At 34.0% G+C, this 19,040-nt stretch overlaps 1 protein-coding gene across 1 annotated transcript in view; it reads left to right on the top strand.

Annotated features, from left to right (window-relative positions):
- LOC101690996 (cyclic nucleotide-binding domain-containing protein 1) overlaps positions 1-19,040 on the top strand; it is a 64,447-nt gene that overhangs the window by 1,946 nt on the left and 43,461 nt on the right. The window contains exon 2 of the mRNA XM_045063123.1: positions 15,980-16,052. Within this exon, the coding sequence (XP_044919058.1) occupies positions 15,980-16,052 (73 nt within the window). The remainder of the gene's footprint in view (positions 1-15,979; positions 16,053-19,040) is intronic.

Here is a 19,040-nt window from a genome sequence, read left to right as displayed (position 1 = left end):
AGTGAAAGATCACCTCTGAAAATCACAAGATATTGATAAAAGAAATCAAAGAAGACATAAATAAATGGAAAGTTATTTTGTGTTTATGGAATGGAAAAAATAATATTGTTAAAATGTCAAAATAGTTCCAGTGACATTTGTTACAGAAATAGAAAAAACATTCCTAAAATTTATATGGAACCACAAGACTCCAAACAGCCAAAAATATTTTGAGAGAGAAGAACAAAGCAGAAGGCATCACACTTCCTGATTTTAAAGTATACTACAAGGCTATAGTCATTAAGACAGTTAGTGCCGGTATAAAAACAAATAGACCAATTGAACAGAATTGAGAGTTCAGAAGTAAACCTAAGCACAAACAGTCAACTAGAATTTGACAATGCAGCCAAGAATACCCAATTGAGAAGACAGTCTCTTCAGTAAATCATGCTGGGAAAACTGGATATTCAAAAATAAGAGAATAAAACTTGGCCACTATCTAACATTCACAAATATTAACTCAAAATGTATTAAAGACTGAAATATAAGACCTGAAACCATAAAGCTCCTAGAAGAACTCTTGGCATGGGTCTTGGTAATGCTTTATTAGATATGACACCTAAAATTTAGATATTAGATATAACACCTAAAATTTAAAATAAAATTTTAAAAAAGTGAGACTATGTCAAATTAAAAAGGTTCTACATTGCAAAAGAAACCACCAGCAAAGTGAAAAGACAACCTACACAATGGTAAAAGATATTTGCAAACTATATATCTGATAAGGGATTAATATTTAAAATATATAAAATATATAAAGAACTCATACAACTCAGTAGCAAAAAAATTAATAATTCAAAATAATTAAAAAAAATTCAAAAATGCCCCCAAATGGCCAAAGAATCTAATTAGACATTTCTTTACAGAATATATACAAAAGGCTAACAGATACTTGGAAAGATGCTCATAATCCCTAGTCATAAGGGAAAGGCAAAGTGAAACTACAATATCACATTTTAGAATGGTCATTATCAAAAAGACAAGAGATAACAAATGCTGGTATGGATGTGGAGAAAAGGGAACCCCTGTGCACTCTTGGTAGGATTGTAAATTGGTATAGCTACTATGGAAAACAGTATGGAGTATAGAACTACCATATGATCCAGCAATTTCACTTTTGGAATTTCCAAAGGTAATGAAAACATTAGCTTAAAAAGTTGCATCCTTATGTTCATAGAAACATTATTTATAATAGGCAGTGCATGGAAACACCTAAGTGTTCATTGATGCATGAATGGATAAAGAAGTTGTGGTATGTATACACAACTGAGTATCATTCAGCCATTTAAAAAAAAAAAAAAAAAAAAAAGGAAATCCATTTGCAACAAATGGATGAACCCTAAAGGCATTATGCTGAATGAAATAAGTGAGACAAAGACAATTATTTTATGATCTCACTTACATACAGAATCTTAAAAAAAGAGATTAGATTTGTGGTTACCAGAGGTGGGGGTGGAGTGGGAGTAGGAGAAATTGGAGAAACGTCATCAAAAGGTACAAACTTCCAGTTGTAAGATAAATACACACTAAGGATATGATGTATTATATGATGGCTATAGTTAACACTGCTGTATGATAGAGAAGTTGTTAAGAGAGTAGATCATAAGAGTTCTCATCACAAGGATGATTTTTTAAATTTTCTTTTTATATCTACATGAGATAATGGATGTTAGCCATACCTATTATAATCATTTCACAGTATATGTAAATCAAACAATATGCTGTACACCTTAAACTTATACAGTGATATATGTCAATTATTTCTCATTAACCCGGAAAAAAATCCAGCAATTATATATATCGTTGCTTGTTTTGGGTGAGGTTAGTTAGGTTATCTTTAGTGTCTTCCCTATCTATAAATTTTGTATGTGAATATTTGAGGGCTTTTTATAGGCAGTGTGTAAGCATTATTCATGTTTTATTGTTAAATTTATTTCTCACAAGATATTTATGAGGTCTGTAGTAAGCAAAATAATGGTCTCCAATGATATGCATATCCTAATCCTCAGAACCTATGAATAAACTATGCTAAATGGCTAGAGAAACTAAGGTTGTGGATGGAATTAAGGTTGCTCATCAACTGACCTTGAAACAGGAGAAGATTCTGGATTTTGTAGTGGGCCCACTGTAATCAAAGGGTCCTTTGTAAAGGGGAGAGAGAGGCACATGACTTACAGTCAGTGAGATTCAGAATGAAAAAGGCTCAACTGGCCATTTGACTTTGAAGATGGAAGGGGGACATGGGCCACAGAATTAGGGCAGCCTCTACAGGCAGGACAAGGCAAAGAAAGAGTCTCTCCTGGAGCTTCCAGCAGAAATGCAGCCCTGCTGACAACTTGATTTCAGTATAGTGAGATTTGTTTCAGACTTCTGACTTTCAGAGCTGTAAGATCATACATTTGTGTTTTAAGCTGATACATTTATAGTAATTTGTTTCACCAGTGATACAAAATTAACATATGGTCCATTTTACAGTTAAGGGTAGTGAGGCTTGGGTTTCATACCAAGGTTTACACAGTTGTCAAGTGGTAGAGAATTTTCAAAGTATCATTCATAAGAATTTTCTCAAAAAACACGTCAGTAGCAGTATAGTTTTCTCCTACCCAGCACCCTGAAATCCCCTCCACATTTTACAAGTTGAATGATATAAATGCATTTGTTGCATTTTGCCATTTTGACCATTGAGACACTCTTAATTTAAGGGAGAGAACATAACTTGCATCTTTAAACACCCCTCTAATATTCTCTCATGAACTTTGAAATCCAGATTCACTGGCACTCCCAGTAGTGAAGCTTGAATCCCTTATACAGTTTTTTTTTTTTTCCTTAAAACTCTCCAGTCTTCTTCTATAGTCTTTTTGATTGTGTCTCAGGATTGTTCAGAGCTTGCTAACCCAGAAGGAGTTGGTTGTTCTCAAAAGCAAAAAGTCATGCCACTTTTTATTCTGAATGAGAATTGTTATAAAACCTTACAGTTAGCAAAATCTACAGTAGTTTTACCACCTGGGTGAAATAGCATCTGAGTCTAGATACTCACATGACCTGTTATTATTAGAAGCTGATATTCTGAAGAGACAAAGGGAAGAAAAATATCTATTTTTTTTTTTTTTTTTAAATAGAAGGCTGGGAGCTGTCCTTTAGCTTATAACTGGAGAAAACGCCTCCCACACTTATCATTAGGAGTTTGTTCTAGTTGGCTACCTTTGGGTTGATATGCTGTGCTATTTTTTTCATGCTTAATAGGCTTATCCTTTTGAAAAGGATAAGTTGAAATATACACTTTACATTTTAACTACTGGTTTATCTGGGAGAAAGAATTTCTGTACTTTAACAAAAGGGTTTTTTTTTGTTTGTTTGTTTGTTTGTGTTTGTTCCAATAACAAAAAAGTGTTTCAGGTTCCCAAGATATTTGTAAGTACATCTTGCTTTTTCCAACATAGGAAAACATCGAAGGAAAAAAATGGCATTCAAGAGAAGACCAGATATAAGTTCAAGGAATTTAGAAACAAGATAGTACTCCTAAATGAATGTTTTCCTTGCCTTTTTTTTTTTTTAATGATGTACATTTACAGAAAACCTGAAAAAACTGTGTCATTATTCCTAACACTTCAAGGACATTTCCTGTAATTTGAGAGACTTTCAGTTTTTTAGTAGCTAAAGATGAAAGGAGTTTCAAGATATATATTTATCTAGAAAAGTAACTATTGCTCCATTTTAAAGTTTTAAACCATTCAAATCCTAGGAGTGCAAGTAAGAAAAAGGGTAGGCCTGTCAGTGGAGGAGAGAGACAGACTTGTGTACCATACAAGAAAACAAGGTTGAAAAACAGAGGTAAAAGATGAGAATGGATGTTCCAAGAAGGAATAAAAGATGGAAAGGGGGTTTGTCTCTGTGTTTATATAATCAATAATAGTCCCTGTGGAAAACGCCACTTGATTATTTTGGGAAAGAAGTATCAGAAAATTATTTTCTCAACTTTATTTTTCATTGTAAAGGTCACTTTTTTTAAAATCCAAAAGTAGAAAAGAGGAATGTTTTATTGAAAAAAAAACCAAACATTTATTATTTTTTTCTTTACTACTCATAACTATTTCAATGTACTTGCACTTTTTTGTCAGAAAATCTCGAGTGACCTTTAGAAGTTAAGTAATGGCAACTTAAACTTGAGCTCAAATCGTTTCTGGGTGTTCAGATAGGAAAAACCCTGCAGTAAGCTACGTGCATTGTAAATAAGATCTCTCCACTAGGTCACACCTCTTATTTCAGGCTATTGCTCTGTTCTAGGCAGTCTATCTCAGAAAACCTTTTGCATTAGTCCTCTGTTCCTTCAGCCACCTGGACTGGATATCCATTACCTTTGACTGAACTGATCTCTGAACTTCCTTCCAACGTATATTATGGACCAGATTCCTTTTTTATTTTTATTTTTTTAAATATGACGACTTACAAGGGAATTTGATCATGTTGACTGTCCACTCGAAAGCTGTCAAGGTTTTACTGTCTTCCAAAACTTAGATTACAATCCATTTTCTTCAATCTGGCATTTAAATTTGCATGCTTTGGCTAAAATCTGTTTCTCATGTTCTAGACTTTACAGTTCCGTTGGTAGAACTCTCCACTATAGCTAAAACTCTTTGACTGATGTTCTTGAAACCCATCTGCAGTGCTGCTCAGGGGGACAGGAGGGCTTTCTAAGTTCAAAGCAACATTCAGATGACCACTTACCCTCAGAAATAACTATCATGAAAAAACATTTTTTCTTGAAATTTTCCATGCATATTCAGGTATGTAAATATATATGCACAGATGTGTGTATCTTTTTGATATGAAAATATATTTTATATTTTCAATACATATGGTAGGGTATTTTTATTACTCTATATTGTACCTTTATTTTTCACTTAATAATATTATGTTTTATGAAGGCCTTTTCATACCCAAATGTAGATATGTACCTTATTCATTTTTGATGAATATTATATTATATTATATTTCATTGTTTGAACATACCAAAATACTACTAATGGATGTGCTATTTAATATATAGTGACTCACGTTAAAACCCACCCTTCTATTGTTGTGCCCAAAGACGACCACCAGAATCCAGAGTCAGAGCCAAATAGCAAGGGTCGTTTATTACGAGTTCCAACCCGGACCTCCGCGCACTCGTTGCCAGTGATGCTAAGAGGTCCCGAGCTCAGGATCACACCACTTTTTATATACTATTTTTGGGGAGGCAGGGACTTAGCATACATTATAGTATCTTGTAACAAATTGCCACATACCGCGGGAAAATCAAAAAGGAACTCTATAATATGACTGGCGCGCTATAGAGCGGGGAAAGGCTGGGAACAGATTATTGGTTAGGTCAAAGTGCTGTCATTCTTCAAACTGCTGAGTTGGCACCGCTAGGGTATGTGTCACCTCAGGATTGACCCGGGTCTTCCTGTCATGCCGCCGGGCGCCAGATGGTTGTTATCTCTCAGCCCAGGGCCGGATGGGGGGTCTGGGAGCAGTCACTTTGTCACGTCCAATTCCGGGTGGGGGTTACTCTGGCGTCAGATGGCTGTAAACTCTCGGCCCAGAGCCGGGTGGCGGCGGAGGGTCCAGGAGCAGCCATTCTGTCAGGTTCAATTCTGGGTGGGGGATGTGTGGTTACAGAGTGTCCATAGAAAGTCTGCTGGTGTTTTTCCATCTCCTCATGGGTTAGCAAGCGAAGGTACAGAAGCAGAAATAGCAGTAATGGTTATAATTTAGGCATCTCACTATATATTCTGCTTTATGATGCTGAGGCTGGGGCTCAGCAAACCAGTTTTTCCCAGAAATCCAGCTGGCTTCCCATTAGGATCTGTCGATAACAGGTGTTAGAGGGAGATTGGAAGGCAGGAGCAAAGATAAAGGAAGTGTTTATACTTTTGTTTTCTATTTCTGGTTTGCTTCCTTGTGTAGTTTGCTTCCTTCAGCAGTGTCTTTTTCATCCAAGCAGTGGCTGTTCATTCCAGCAGCAGCAGTTAATTTCATTTGCAGTTTTCCCAGTGTTCCCAGAAATAGCTTCATTGTACCCCCTCAACAATTCAACTCCAGCTGCTGGTGCTCTGTCCTCAGAGGTCGGAATCTCAGCTTATTTAGGACCACTGCTCTTCACTTCTAAGTTTTAGTAATTCAACCTCTTCCCTTGGCTTCATCAGCATAAATAGTGGTGGTAGATGCCTTCTGCATATTTGCTGCTTCCTTTTTGTGGCTCCAGTTCTGACTAACACTTCTTTGTATCTTTTTTTTTTTTTTCCATTGAAATTACTGGTGTGGTTTCAGTCTCCTGATAGCTGGATCCTTACTAATTTAGTGGGAATTTGTTTCGAGGTAGTTTTGATGTTAAACTCAAATAAACATTTTGAACTATGTTCTTTTTTTGCTAAGCAAGTGTATTAACAGAACTGCTAGGCCAAAGGATATGTGCATTTTAAATTTTGATAACTATTTACAAATTGTCTTCCAAAGGGGTGGCGCTGATTTCTGCTCTCACCATCAGTATATGCATGTTTCTATGTTACAATATTTATACTAATATCATGCATTATAAAACAAACATTTTGCTACTAAATTGGTTGGAAATAGTTTTAGTTGCTCTGTAAGTTTGTATTTCTTTAAGAAGGAGGATTAGAATCTTCTCATATATTTGTGGTCATGTGTATTTATGAGAACAGCCTATTTATATGTCCCTTGCCCATTCATTGAATTTTATTTTTCCCTTTATTTGAAAGAAATCTTCATATATAAAAGAAATTAGCCCTTTGGCATATACTTTATAGGAATTTTTCTCAGTTTGCATTTTTTTCATGTTTATGATTTTTATGTCATATATTTTAGATTGTGTAGTTTTTGTCCTGTTATTCTTGCTTAGAATGCCATTCTTCATGCGAAGATTTAAAAATAATTCTTCCATGTTTTCTTTTATTATATAGTTTTATTTTTAATATTAAGCTTATTAAATGTTTGGTGCATCTGGAATTTATTTTTGAATAATTTTCTTTAGAATAGTGATGTATGGCTGCACCTTAATATTTTTTCCAAATGACCAGTCAACTGTTTTAACACTATTTGTTGAGTAATCTATCTTTTTCCTACTAATTTGAAATGCCAGTTTTTATTGAATGCTAAATTTTCGTATGCATTCTGGATCTATTTTTGGAAACTATGATTTACTTTTTCACTTATCTCTTTTCTGTTTATGCATTTGTGTTGAATTGTTATAATTTTTGAAACATTATGTTGTATTTCAATATCTGGTAAGATTAACCTTTACTGATTACTCTTTTTTAAAAGACTTTTTCAGGCTTTTCTTCTAAGTTCATGTTTCCGTATGACCTTTAGAAATAACTGGGCTTTTTAAAATAAATAAACGTGGGTGTGTTAGTTGGAAATGTCTTAAACTTAAAAGATTCATTTATGGAAAATTGATGTCTTTATGATACTGAATATTCCCACTCAAGAACTTGTACTTTTGTAATATTCAGCCTTCCTATTTCCAATTTTTGCACATGTCCTTTTATGCCACAGTAAAATTTATTTTTGGACATATTATCTTTTTTCTTATTATTATGAATGATGACTTTTTCTCATATTTTCTAACTATAGAAGTCATAGATACTAAATTTTTGAAAATAAATTTTAAAAAGTTTGAAACTACAATCTTACAGAAATCTTGTAAGTTTAATGTAAAGAAACTTATTTTTTCAGAGCCATTTGATACTCCATTTTCCTTAAATATTTTAGTACGTATTTCTTAAAAACAAGGAAATACTTTTATCACATAATCAGAACACATCCATCAAAATAAAAAAATTAACATAGATACAGTTACTATAATCTAATTCCTAGACTCCTCCTATTTGAATTTAGCCAATTGTTCTGATAATGATTTTTATAGTAAAAAAATCCAATTCAAAATCTCGTGTTGCATTTCGTTTTCTTGTCTAGACTGAAGTAAGTTTCTCCATTTTCCTTGCCTTTCATGACCTTAATGCTGGGAGATTATAAACAAGGTATTTAGGAAAATATACTTCAGCTTGGTTTCTCTGATCTTTCCTCATGATTAGCATATCTTTGGCAGAACTGTCATAGAAGTGATTCTAGGTTCTTTTTCCATCTTATCAGGTGACATGTGATCTCATCAATCAGTTGATTAAGGTGATTATGTGGAGAACTCTCTGCAGTGAATTCACCTTTCCCTTTTGTAATTAAGTATTTTGTGAAGAGGTATTTTGAAAGTATAGAAATATTAAATTTTCATAAAATATTAAATAAATAAATGTAAAATTATGATTTCCTAATTTGTTCATAGGGTTTTAAAGATTTTATTTATTTATTTGAGAGAGAGAGCACAAGCAGGGAAGAGACAGAGGCAAAGCAGACTCCCTGCTGAGCAGGGAGCCTGACATGGGGCTTGATCCCAGGACTCCAGGATCATGACCTGAGCTGAAGGCAGACACTTAACCAACCCACCCACCCTTTTCCAAGCATTTTAATTAGTTATCATTATATATTTTGATGCCTGGATTGTTCAGTCTGAACACTGGAAATACCTTTATATTGGTGTAGCCATTTCCTTGCTTTCTAGCACAGTAAGATTTTTTAGGCTCATCTTGTGCTTTCCCCATCTGAGCCCTAGAACCAGCTCTCTTGAGTTTACTTTTCTACAGTTTTTCCTGCTTTATAAGCCCATTAATTTTTGATTTTCTATTTTCTCCCTTGAATTTCTCTTGTTTTAACTTTCTTTTCCTAAGTTTTTTATTCAAAATGCTTAATTCTTTTTGTTTTATTTTTCTCTCTTTTCTCGTAATATAAATATTTTGGGGAATACATTTTCTATAGAGAAAGACTAATTATATTCCTTAGGTTTATGAAAATATTCACTATTTTTACCTGCTTGATATTTTATAGTTTCAGGTGTGATAATACTCTTTAAGAATAAATTTGATATATGTTTAATATAGCTTGTTAATTATGTAATTTATATTTCTATCCCCAGTGATTTAATAACTTGTTTTGTAGGTAAGAAGGAAAGAAGGTTACTGTGGAGGTTATCCTGTCTCCATTTATTCCTGAAATTTTTGCTTTATGAATTTTAAGGCCATACAATTTGGGACACAAAAATATTTAATGGATTCCATACCTAAATGTATACTTCTTGAGTTATCGACTTTAGACAATGAACATTCACAACCTAATATAAAATGAGAAAAATTTCCCTCTTCACAGCATGCTTTGATTAGTAAGAATATTATTGTCTAAGTCTTTGACTAGTTGCATTCATACCTTCAAATATTATTATTAAGGTCCCATTATTTTAAAATATTCTTTAAATTTTAAATATTAATTATTTACTATGTGAATATAAAAATATATTTTATGCTTTCACTTCTCTGCTGAAACTTCCAAGTTGTTACTCATTACTATTTATACCCTTTTTAATAGCATCTATGAAGAATTTATTATTTGTGTTAAGGCTTACAGAATTTACCTACCCCTTACTATATGGTGTCCGTACTATTTAACCTTCAGTTGTATGTTTATCAAATTGTATTTTTCAAAGAGATTTTATGGTATTTTATATTCTCTGAGGTCTTATATTTGTTTATTACCTTTATAGTTATTGGAGAATAAAACTCATGATATATCCCTCCACCCCCATTTGTCTTACTATTTGCCAAGACTTTGCTATAGAGAAGACTAAGACCACACTGAGTTTTGGCTGGGTGCTAATAAAATAATTGTTTATCTTCAAAACATAGTAACATTTAATTATTCACCCACTCCAGAATATCTGGTCTCTTTGTAAATTATGTATTATGCCTTCTCTTTCCCTTTCTGGATCATGGTATTAAATTCTTCATATTCAAGTCTTTGTATGAGAAAAGTGTTCTTATGTGTTTGAGCACTTTTTCCCTATACCATTATTTCTGTTTCTTATTCAGGAAAAGTTTTCATATGTAATATCAGTTTCATTTATTATTTTCTCTTTTTCTTTTCTCTATTTGAATGTGTTAGCCTTTATGTTCTGATTATATTAAATATTGTCATTTTTGCTATTTCTAACATAAATTTTGTCATAATGTTATCTTTCTCTTTTTCCTGAATTTAGCCTGTTTGTAATATCTTTCTATTGTCTTAACTATATTTAATGTCATGTAGCTCTTTGTTTTTCTTTTATAAGAGGTGTGTGTGTGTGTGTGTGTGTGTGTGTAATTGTGAGAGCTTTCTTCCCACTTCCACTGTTTCTTCTGATGCATATTATTTGACTTTTATTTGGAAAATTAATTGTTTCACATTATTCTTCACACCTTCCCTTAGGGTATGTTTTGCCTTGGTACCCAGATTATTGAATGGTGGTTATTGTTTGAAGATAGGTAACTTGCTTGAAAAAAGATAGCAGTAGTACAGCAGACAGAATGAGTTTTCTTGTGTGTTAACGTTGAATGCTTTCTTTGAATACTTTGAATACTTTCTTATCAACTCTGTTCTGTACTCTTCCTTAAATGATATATTGCTAATTAGTACTGTCATAATTTATATTCCAAAGGTTTCTTGATAGTGACTTGACATCTATTTTTGAACATAGTTGACACATAATATTAAATTAGTTTTGGGTGTATGACTTAGGGGTTTGACAAGTTTATACATTATGATGTGCTCACCACAAGTGTAGCTACCATCTGTCCCGGTACATCGCTATTACAATACCATTGACTGTATTTCTTATGCTGTTTCTTTGGCCTCTCTTTCTCTTCACTGACTGAGACAAGCTGCTTCTTTGTTGTTTGGCACTTAACATTTGTCATTCTACCACTACAACAACCTGATTCTTAAAAAATATGGTTATTTGTGGAATCCTTGCTCAGCTCTACATTCCATATATGTCATAGGCTTCAGATTCCCGTTAGTCTGTCTAAGTCTCAAGAACTTCCCATTTCAAGTAAGATTTCATTAGTTATATTCTTTAGGTTTATACAACCTTCCCCTAAAGAACTCTGCTTATTTTCTCAAGCGAGATAAACTTTTGTACCTCTTAAAATTTATTGAAACTACACTATTTAGCTGATATTTTTCAGTTTGTAGTTTGGAAATATGGTAAATACTTAGTATTTTTTCCTTTTTCAAGTTTTTATTTAAATTCCAGTTAGTTAATATACAATGTAACATTGGTTTCAGCTGTATAATTGAGTGATTCGTCACTTATATCTAACACCCAGTGCTCATCATCAGTGCCCTTCTTTTTTTTTTTTTTTAAGATTTTATTTATTTTTTTGACAGAGATACAAGCAGGCAGAGAGAGAGAGAGAAGAGGAAGCAGGGCCCCTGCTGAGCAGAGAGCCCAACGCGGGGCTCCATCCCAGGACCCTGGGATCATGACCCGAGCTGAAGGCAGAGGCTTTAACCCACTGAGCCACCCAGGCACCCCCATCAGTGCCTTTCTTAAGACCCATCACCCATAAACCCCATTCCCCCACTCACCTCCTTTCCAGCAACCCACAGTTTGTTCTCTATAGGTTAGAGTCTCATAAATACTCAGTTTTAATGAAGACCAAAATTACTTCCTCTTTTCACACTTTGTTATTTAGTGGGCACTTTGCCATGGTGATATTTTTAATGCCCCAAACGACATTGATGTGATCTTCAACCTTCTGTAGGAGAGAGGTAATATGATTAAAATTTGATAACCTGCGAGGGGCAGGAAGTGTGTTGTGTGTGTGTGTGTGAGAGAGAGAGAGAGAGAGAGAGAAATTTTAAGTAAAGTTTCTGTTATCTTGAAATTGATTTTCAAGGATGATGTTCATGTGAGTATTAGTGGAGTACAGGTTAGAGTTTTGTGCTGGAGAGATTGATTCAAGGACCATAAGTGTATGTAAAATAAGTGCAGGTAAGATCATGGAGGAAGAGGATCTAAGCTGAAAAGACAGAGGGATCGAGAATGGATTCATGGACAAGGGAAATGAGCCAGGACAGCAGTCTAGTGAGGAAGAAGCAAGCAGGGAGAGAATAGTGTCACAGAAGCCTAGTAGGGAGGCTTCACCAGGGCCAGATGTCACACAGAATTTAGTGTAAGGAAGACTGAAAAGGTTTTTGGACTTGAAACTCTAGGATTTCCTATATTCTTAATGAAACAAATTTTAATGAATAATGAAAGTGGAAGATAAATTATAGTGAGTGGAGAAGTGAATTTGAGTTGAAGAAGTAAAGATGAATGTAGATTACTTTTCCAAAGTTGTTGGATATAAAGGGAAGTTATTTTGATAATTTGTTGCATAATATTCCCCTCTTCTCTTCCTTTCTCAGGTAATATATGTATATTTTAACATCATAGCCTACTTATACAAGGGACAGGAACAACATAAACCTACTTGTGTAATTGTCTATGTTGTACATCAGCTTTTAGTTATAGAAGTCCTTGATTAGGCTGTATTCCTTTGCCTCTTGAAGGTTTATTTCATTGACATTTTTCAGGTCTCTTATGTTCATTCAGTGTTATTTTGAAGGAGAATTTACTTGGGTATTTTAGAAAACAAAATTAGTTGAAGGGAAACAAAGACACTATTTTTTTTTTTTAAAGATTATTTGTTTGAGAGAAAGAGAGCACTCAGGGAGAGGGGCAAAGGGAGAGCGAGAAACTTAAGCAGACTCTGTGGTGAGAATGGAGCCTGGTGTAGGGCTCAATCTCACGATCCTGAGATCAAGACCGGATCTGAAACAAGAGTTAGATGCTTAACCAACTGTGCCACCTACATGCCCTGAAACAAATGCAATATTAATCATCAAAGTAGGAATGTTTAATTCTCTACTATTATACAAATCTAGACTTACTTAAAAGCATTGAACTGGATCACTTATCCACGTATATAGAAAGAATTAGTCATGCTTATAGTGTCTAATGGATCATTTATTTTTTCTGTGTTCTATACTTCAGTCCTATGTTAGATTTCACCACCTGCTTATTTGTAGAAGTACTGCTATTCTTACCATAAAAAAATTATTGATAACGTTTCTGTTGCTATTGCTGCTGAACCGTTTCTTTGTGCTCTGAATTTTGCATTAAACAAAGTTATCAGTGTATTAGTTACTAGAGTGTAACTTCAAAGTACTTTTGAAGAGGTCTCAGCTTTCTGTTTTCCAGATAACCATACCCTGACAATTCCACATGGTCACTGTCACATTTTCTCTTTGGCTGTGCTGTCCATCTCTTTTATGTTACCCAGTAGCCACTCCAATAATCCTAATTTCCCAGTAAATAGTAGTTTTGCATTTATACTTATTCTTAGCTTTTAAACCCCCCCTTTTTTTAAAAGATTTTATTTATTTATTTGTCATAGAGAGAGAAGCGAGAGCAAGCACAGGCAGACAGAGTGGCAGGCAGAGGCAGAGGGAGAAGCAGGCTCCCCGCCAAGCAAGGAGCCTGATGTGGGACTCGATCCCAGGACGCTGGGATCATGACCTGAGCCGAAGGCAGCCGCTTAACCAACTGAGCCACCCAGGCGTCCCGCTTTTAAACCCTTTTAAAGGAAAGTTTATTGGAGAAAAATAGTTTAATTTTATTTTAACACTCACAAGACCCATTTTAAAAAATTTATATAACCCCCACAAAAAACATACATAATTGATTCTATTGCACAAATATAAAAATACATATCTACCTCTGGACAGACATTAATGCATATAAACAAAAGATCACCAATGTATCACTCAGGTAAAACATTGGATTTTAGTTTCTTTATTTCAGTAATATACAGTGAACACTCTATCTGTAAAGAAAATTGTTTTTTTAATTGTGCCATGAATTTCTTGTTCTTTGTCTCTAGTTTAGGATTACTTTTTAACCATCCTTTTGTATCAGCTTCTAATCTTCTTTCAAACAAACTGTGGTCAATAATCTGTGATTTCCCATCAAAGGGTTAAGCCCCCTCTGCTTCTGTCAAAAGCCCAGCTAAAATATATTCATGAGGGAAAACAAGATTAGAAAACAAATGTAAACTTAGTCCCTCTGAAACTCCTTAAGCTTTATCCTGGTATTAAATTTGATCACCAGAAAAGCTCAACTTCCAGTCTCTACAAAGTTACAATTTCATGTTGGAATCTATTGAGTTTTTATTTTTAATGAAACTGCTTCAAAGACAAGATTCATTATATTATTCAACACCCTGTATGTAAAGTTCCTTGTCACAAATACCTCCTGAAATGAGAATCAGCAAAGAAATTTTTTGGTGAATTGTAAGATGTCCTTCTAGGCTGTGCATACTTAGTATACAGGCTATTCTGGTTTTGAGTTTACTTGGCTGTGCCAATTTTAGGGCAAAGCCTTTACCATCAAGTGCTATAGCTTTTTACAGGCAAGTTGATGTCTCAATTTTTCTGTTCTCTGCTAGCAATTCTTGGTCTTATAATATCCATCCTGTGATTTCTTTTTTGTAAGCTGTTTTAACTGAAGGATGAAGATATTTACTTTTTAAAATCCCCCCTTGAAGCCAGAATTTCTCAAACCTTGAACTTTTTTTTTGGAAATATCTATGGCAACCATCCCCTTTTCCTGTCCATACCAGATATCAGGGCTATTTCTGATTCTATTTTTAAACTGGGTTGGGAAATTGTACTAAACTAATATTTCATAGAAGTCTTTTCTTAACCCATAATCTAAAAATCTACCATGATTAGGATTTTATACAGTATCCTGTATTAGAAATATAAGTATACTTAAAAGTATTTTTGATAAAATGTAGCTATAACTTGGATTAATTAAAATAATTATTCCATATGTTGCTAAAATGCTATTAGGTAAGTTTCTGATTCTTAAGCCTTAACTAAGTAATATAGTAAGAAAATACCTAAATCATGTAATTAGTATTTTCAAGTTTATTAAATGGTTATGGTTTATGTGGGTAGCAACTAGTTTTCTGTTTAAATTTATTTTATTCCAGTTTCATTTTTAAAAAGTATATGTTATTGGTTATTAATTTTAGATCACAGAAGGCTTAAACAAAATGCCAAATTTTGTAATTCAATAATTTGAAATTAAAAATTGATAAGTTGGACATGTCAAATTCTACTGGGATGTGGTCAGTCAGTACATTTTAAAAAGTTTAGAAGTGTGTTAAGCTGCTGATTTTCTCAATACTTTTTCACTAAGGGAAGGAATAATGTGCATGTTGGTATTACTGTTTTCTGTTTTACAACATTTCTAACAGCATGCATTCTCCTGGAGAAAGAGGAGGACCTGTGATGTGAGTGATGGTCATTGTAATGATGCTTATCACATTCAGTACTCCATCTTCCTTTTCATCTCCTTTGAAGGATGTCAGTTCTTTCTGGCACTGAAGGAGAATTGCAATTATTTTGCTTCTTGGCTATGACCTTGGCTATCTTCCTGCTCTTAAGGGATATTGTGTGATTTGCTTACACATTAACTTCAGATGGAATTGCAAACTGAACCCAGAAATTGGAAGGTGCTTTGAAGAGGGGCTAGTGAAAAATGGGGGCCTGAATGGATGAAATAAAACTTTGTAGTATTCCAGAGAGAGAGACAGAGACAGAGACAGAGAGACAGGAACCTCAAGAACACTCTTCTTTGAATTGTCATGGTATTGTCAATTCACATTCTAAAGGTACAGGATGGGGATTCTAAAAGGCTTTCTCCCAGAGGAGAAACCTATAAACTCCTATAAACTCCCAACAAACAAATGTCAGACCAGATTTGACATCAATGAAAAACATTACATTCTTTGTGTTATTTAATCACCTTATTCAATTCTGCTTTTATATCAAGGACTGATAATACTTCACTTCCATGGTCACTGAATTCTTTTACTATAATGAATGTTTGGAATTAAATTCTATTTATAATCTTGGTTAATAAGATTATAGAAAATTACTCCGATTTCTAATTGATTTTTTTCAGGGTTGAAAATGTCTAAGTACATTGATTATGGCCAGTTGAATGCATTGTGCCACATAAGGGGACTGCAATCCAGGTAAGTTATTCACGTGTGGTTTCTTTTTCTTTCATTCAAATGAATATGAACATGTCTGTTTTATGTATTAAAGTATAGTTTTATGAATTTAAAGTATAAACTATAGTAAACTATTGTTGACTCCATATGTACTTAATTTACCACATAGATAAAAAAAATTTGAAAAACTGGAGGTTATTTCTCCAGGTTAAAGGGGCAGAAGATGTGTTATATTTTGAGGAAACAATTGAGTGTGAAGCAATTCATGCCTGTAAAGAAAGGACAGTTAATTCATGTCCTTTCTAAGACTTAAAATTTTAGTCATAAAGGGTGAAAGCTTTAAATGGTTGAAAACACATTTCTGGAATGAAATAAGTACTTTAGCTGTGCATGGGAGATACCTGGTTGAAAGATGGAGCCAAAGAATTAGGAAATACTAGGGCTTAAAGCTCAGGAATCCTAAGGTACGTGATACTTGAAGATATAATTTGAAAAAAAAATTATTGTCTTGCCAACTCTGTTTCCCAGGTTGTGTTTTTGAAATTATAAAGCTAGTTAGTTTTTTACGTATCAGTCAGTATCTATCCACTCTTCCACTTTCCCTTATTAAGAGAGGACCTTACTTCATCTTTAATGGGACTGCTGAGAAAATGCCCCTATATATTCTGTTGTATTGTATTGTATTGTATTGTATTCTGTTCTATTCTGTGGTTTATGATAAGTGCCCTTCTTAATCCCCCAGGCTCCATCCACTTCTCCTCTGGTAACCATCAGTTTATTCTCTATAGTTAAGACTGTTTCTTGGATTCTCTCTCTCTCTCTCTCTCTCTCTCGTTTTCCCCTTTGCTCATTTGTTTTGTTTCTTAAATTCCACACATCTGTAAGATTGGATGGTATTTGTCTTTCTCTGACTGACTTATTTCACTTAGCATTATACTCTCTAGCTCTATCCACTTTATGGCAAATGGCAAGATTTCATTCTTTTTATGGCTGAATAATACTCCTCTGTGTGTGTGTGTGTGTGTGTGTGTGTGTGCCATATCTTCTTCTTCCATTTATCCATGATGGACATTTTGGGGGCTTCCATAGTTTGGCTATTGTAAACAATGCTGCAATAAGCATAGGTGTACATGTATCCTTTTGAATTTATGTTTTTGTATTTTTGGGGTAAATACCTATGGATCATAGGTAGTACTATTGTTACTTTTTGAGGAACTGTTCCATACTGTTTTCCACAGTTTGTATTCCCACAAATAGTGTAGCAGTGTTCCTTTTTCTCTACATCCTTACCAACACTTGTTTCTGGTATTTTTGATATTCTTGTATTTCTGATTTCAAATTATTTCTATATCTTCACCAATCCTGTCATTTCTTCTTTTTTTCAGAGAAAGGGAGGAGGATGTCCTTCTTTTTCGGATTTCTCCTAAGAAAGATTCTTTTTCTTAGGCACTTACTCCTTCTCACTCTCAGTGCCTTTCTGCAGAGGAAGAATCAACATGCACTCCCAAGTTATGCCACTTGGCTTCAAACTTGGCTCAGGCACTTGCAAAATGTGTGACTTTGGATTGGTTACTTAATTTCTCTTTACTTCAGTTTTCTTATTTTTAAAATGGAGATAATAATAGTACTATTTTACAGAGTTATTGGGATGACTAAATGAGCTAAACATATGTAGAGTAAACAGGGTCTGGCACATAGTGAGAGTTATGTGTTATTTTAAAATGATTATTGCTATTCAAAAAGGCTCATCCAAGTTTTTAGGTGTTGAATATATTTTATATGCTGGACCCTTTTCTAACACCTAAGAAGCTAGTTCAGGTTTTGGAGCTGAATGCCTTTTGTCCTGTCATTTCCTTTTGCTTTTTTGCCCAGACATAAAAAACAAAAAACAAAAGAACCAAACATGGGGCACCTGGGTGGCTCAGTCTTTAAGCATCTGCCTTCTGCTCAGGTCATGATCTTGGGGTCCTGGGATTGAGTCCCGCATCTGGTCTCTGCTCAGCGGGAAGCCTGCTTCTCCCTGTCCCACTCCCCTTGCTTGTGTTCCCTCCCTGGCTGGCTGTCATTAAATAAATTCTATTCATTAAATAGAATCTTTAAAAAGCAGACAAACAAATAAAGCGTGTTTCTAGACCTCTCCTTCTACTCACCTTGGGTGATCATAGTAAGAGAGATTGAATCATCTAGATGTGGAACTGCCGAAGTATCCATTTTACATAAATCTTATACCTTTTCGTCTTCCTGGTTCGATTATCCCTTCTAAGTAGAGTTCTGTCACAATCAGCTGCTCCAAGCCCAGTCTGGTTGTCCTGCTTGACTTCCTTCTATTAAAGTCTTATATTTATTGTGCCTTTCCTTAGACACCAAATCCTGTGAATTTCTTGGGTGTTTTCTTTTGACACTTTGGTATACACCAGGGATCTGGGAGAGGGCATGTTTTGGGTGCCTGTATATATATATATTTTGGGGGGGGGGTTTAGGGTTTAGGTTTAGGTTTTAGGGCTTAGGTTTTAGAAAAAGAATATATGATTACAAATGCAAATATAGATTTGAAAATGAATATCTTTTTAGAATAAAATAATAAATTACAACAAAATGATGGTCTGGCAATACAGGTCCTTTTCCCACTAAGATTTCTTTCTACAGATTATCAGAAATATATACATTGAGTTCTCCAGAATTACAAAGCTTTCAGTTGATTTTCCATATTTATTTATTCTTTATCTATTATATGTTAAAAATGACCAATGAAATATTCTTCTATAATAAAAAAAGAAAAGCTAAGAATTAAATGACTCAAGGATTGACATTTTTGAACATGAAAACTACCGAGGGTTTGATTATATTATATATATGTGTTTGTATATAAACCCTACCAAGGATTTGATGATATATATTTGTAATATATATAATATTTACATATTTTATATACATATACATATTAACTACATATATATAATATCTTCTTTGTCATTGTCCTTCCTTTGGCCCATGGTGGAAGGATAAAGG

Source organism: Mustela putorius, unplaced genomic scaffold, assembly GCF_011764305.1.
Source record: "Mustela putorius furo isolate JIRA1106 unplaced genomic scaffold, ASM1176430v1.1 tig00003846_pilon_pilon_pilon, whole genome shotgun sequence".
Classification (NCBI taxonomy): Eukaryota; Metazoa; Chordata; class Mammalia; order Carnivora; family Mustelidae; genus Mustela; species Mustela putorius.
The sequence above is the reverse complement of the archived record's forward strand: the minus strand, read 5'-3'. Positions and strand labels throughout refer to the sequence as shown.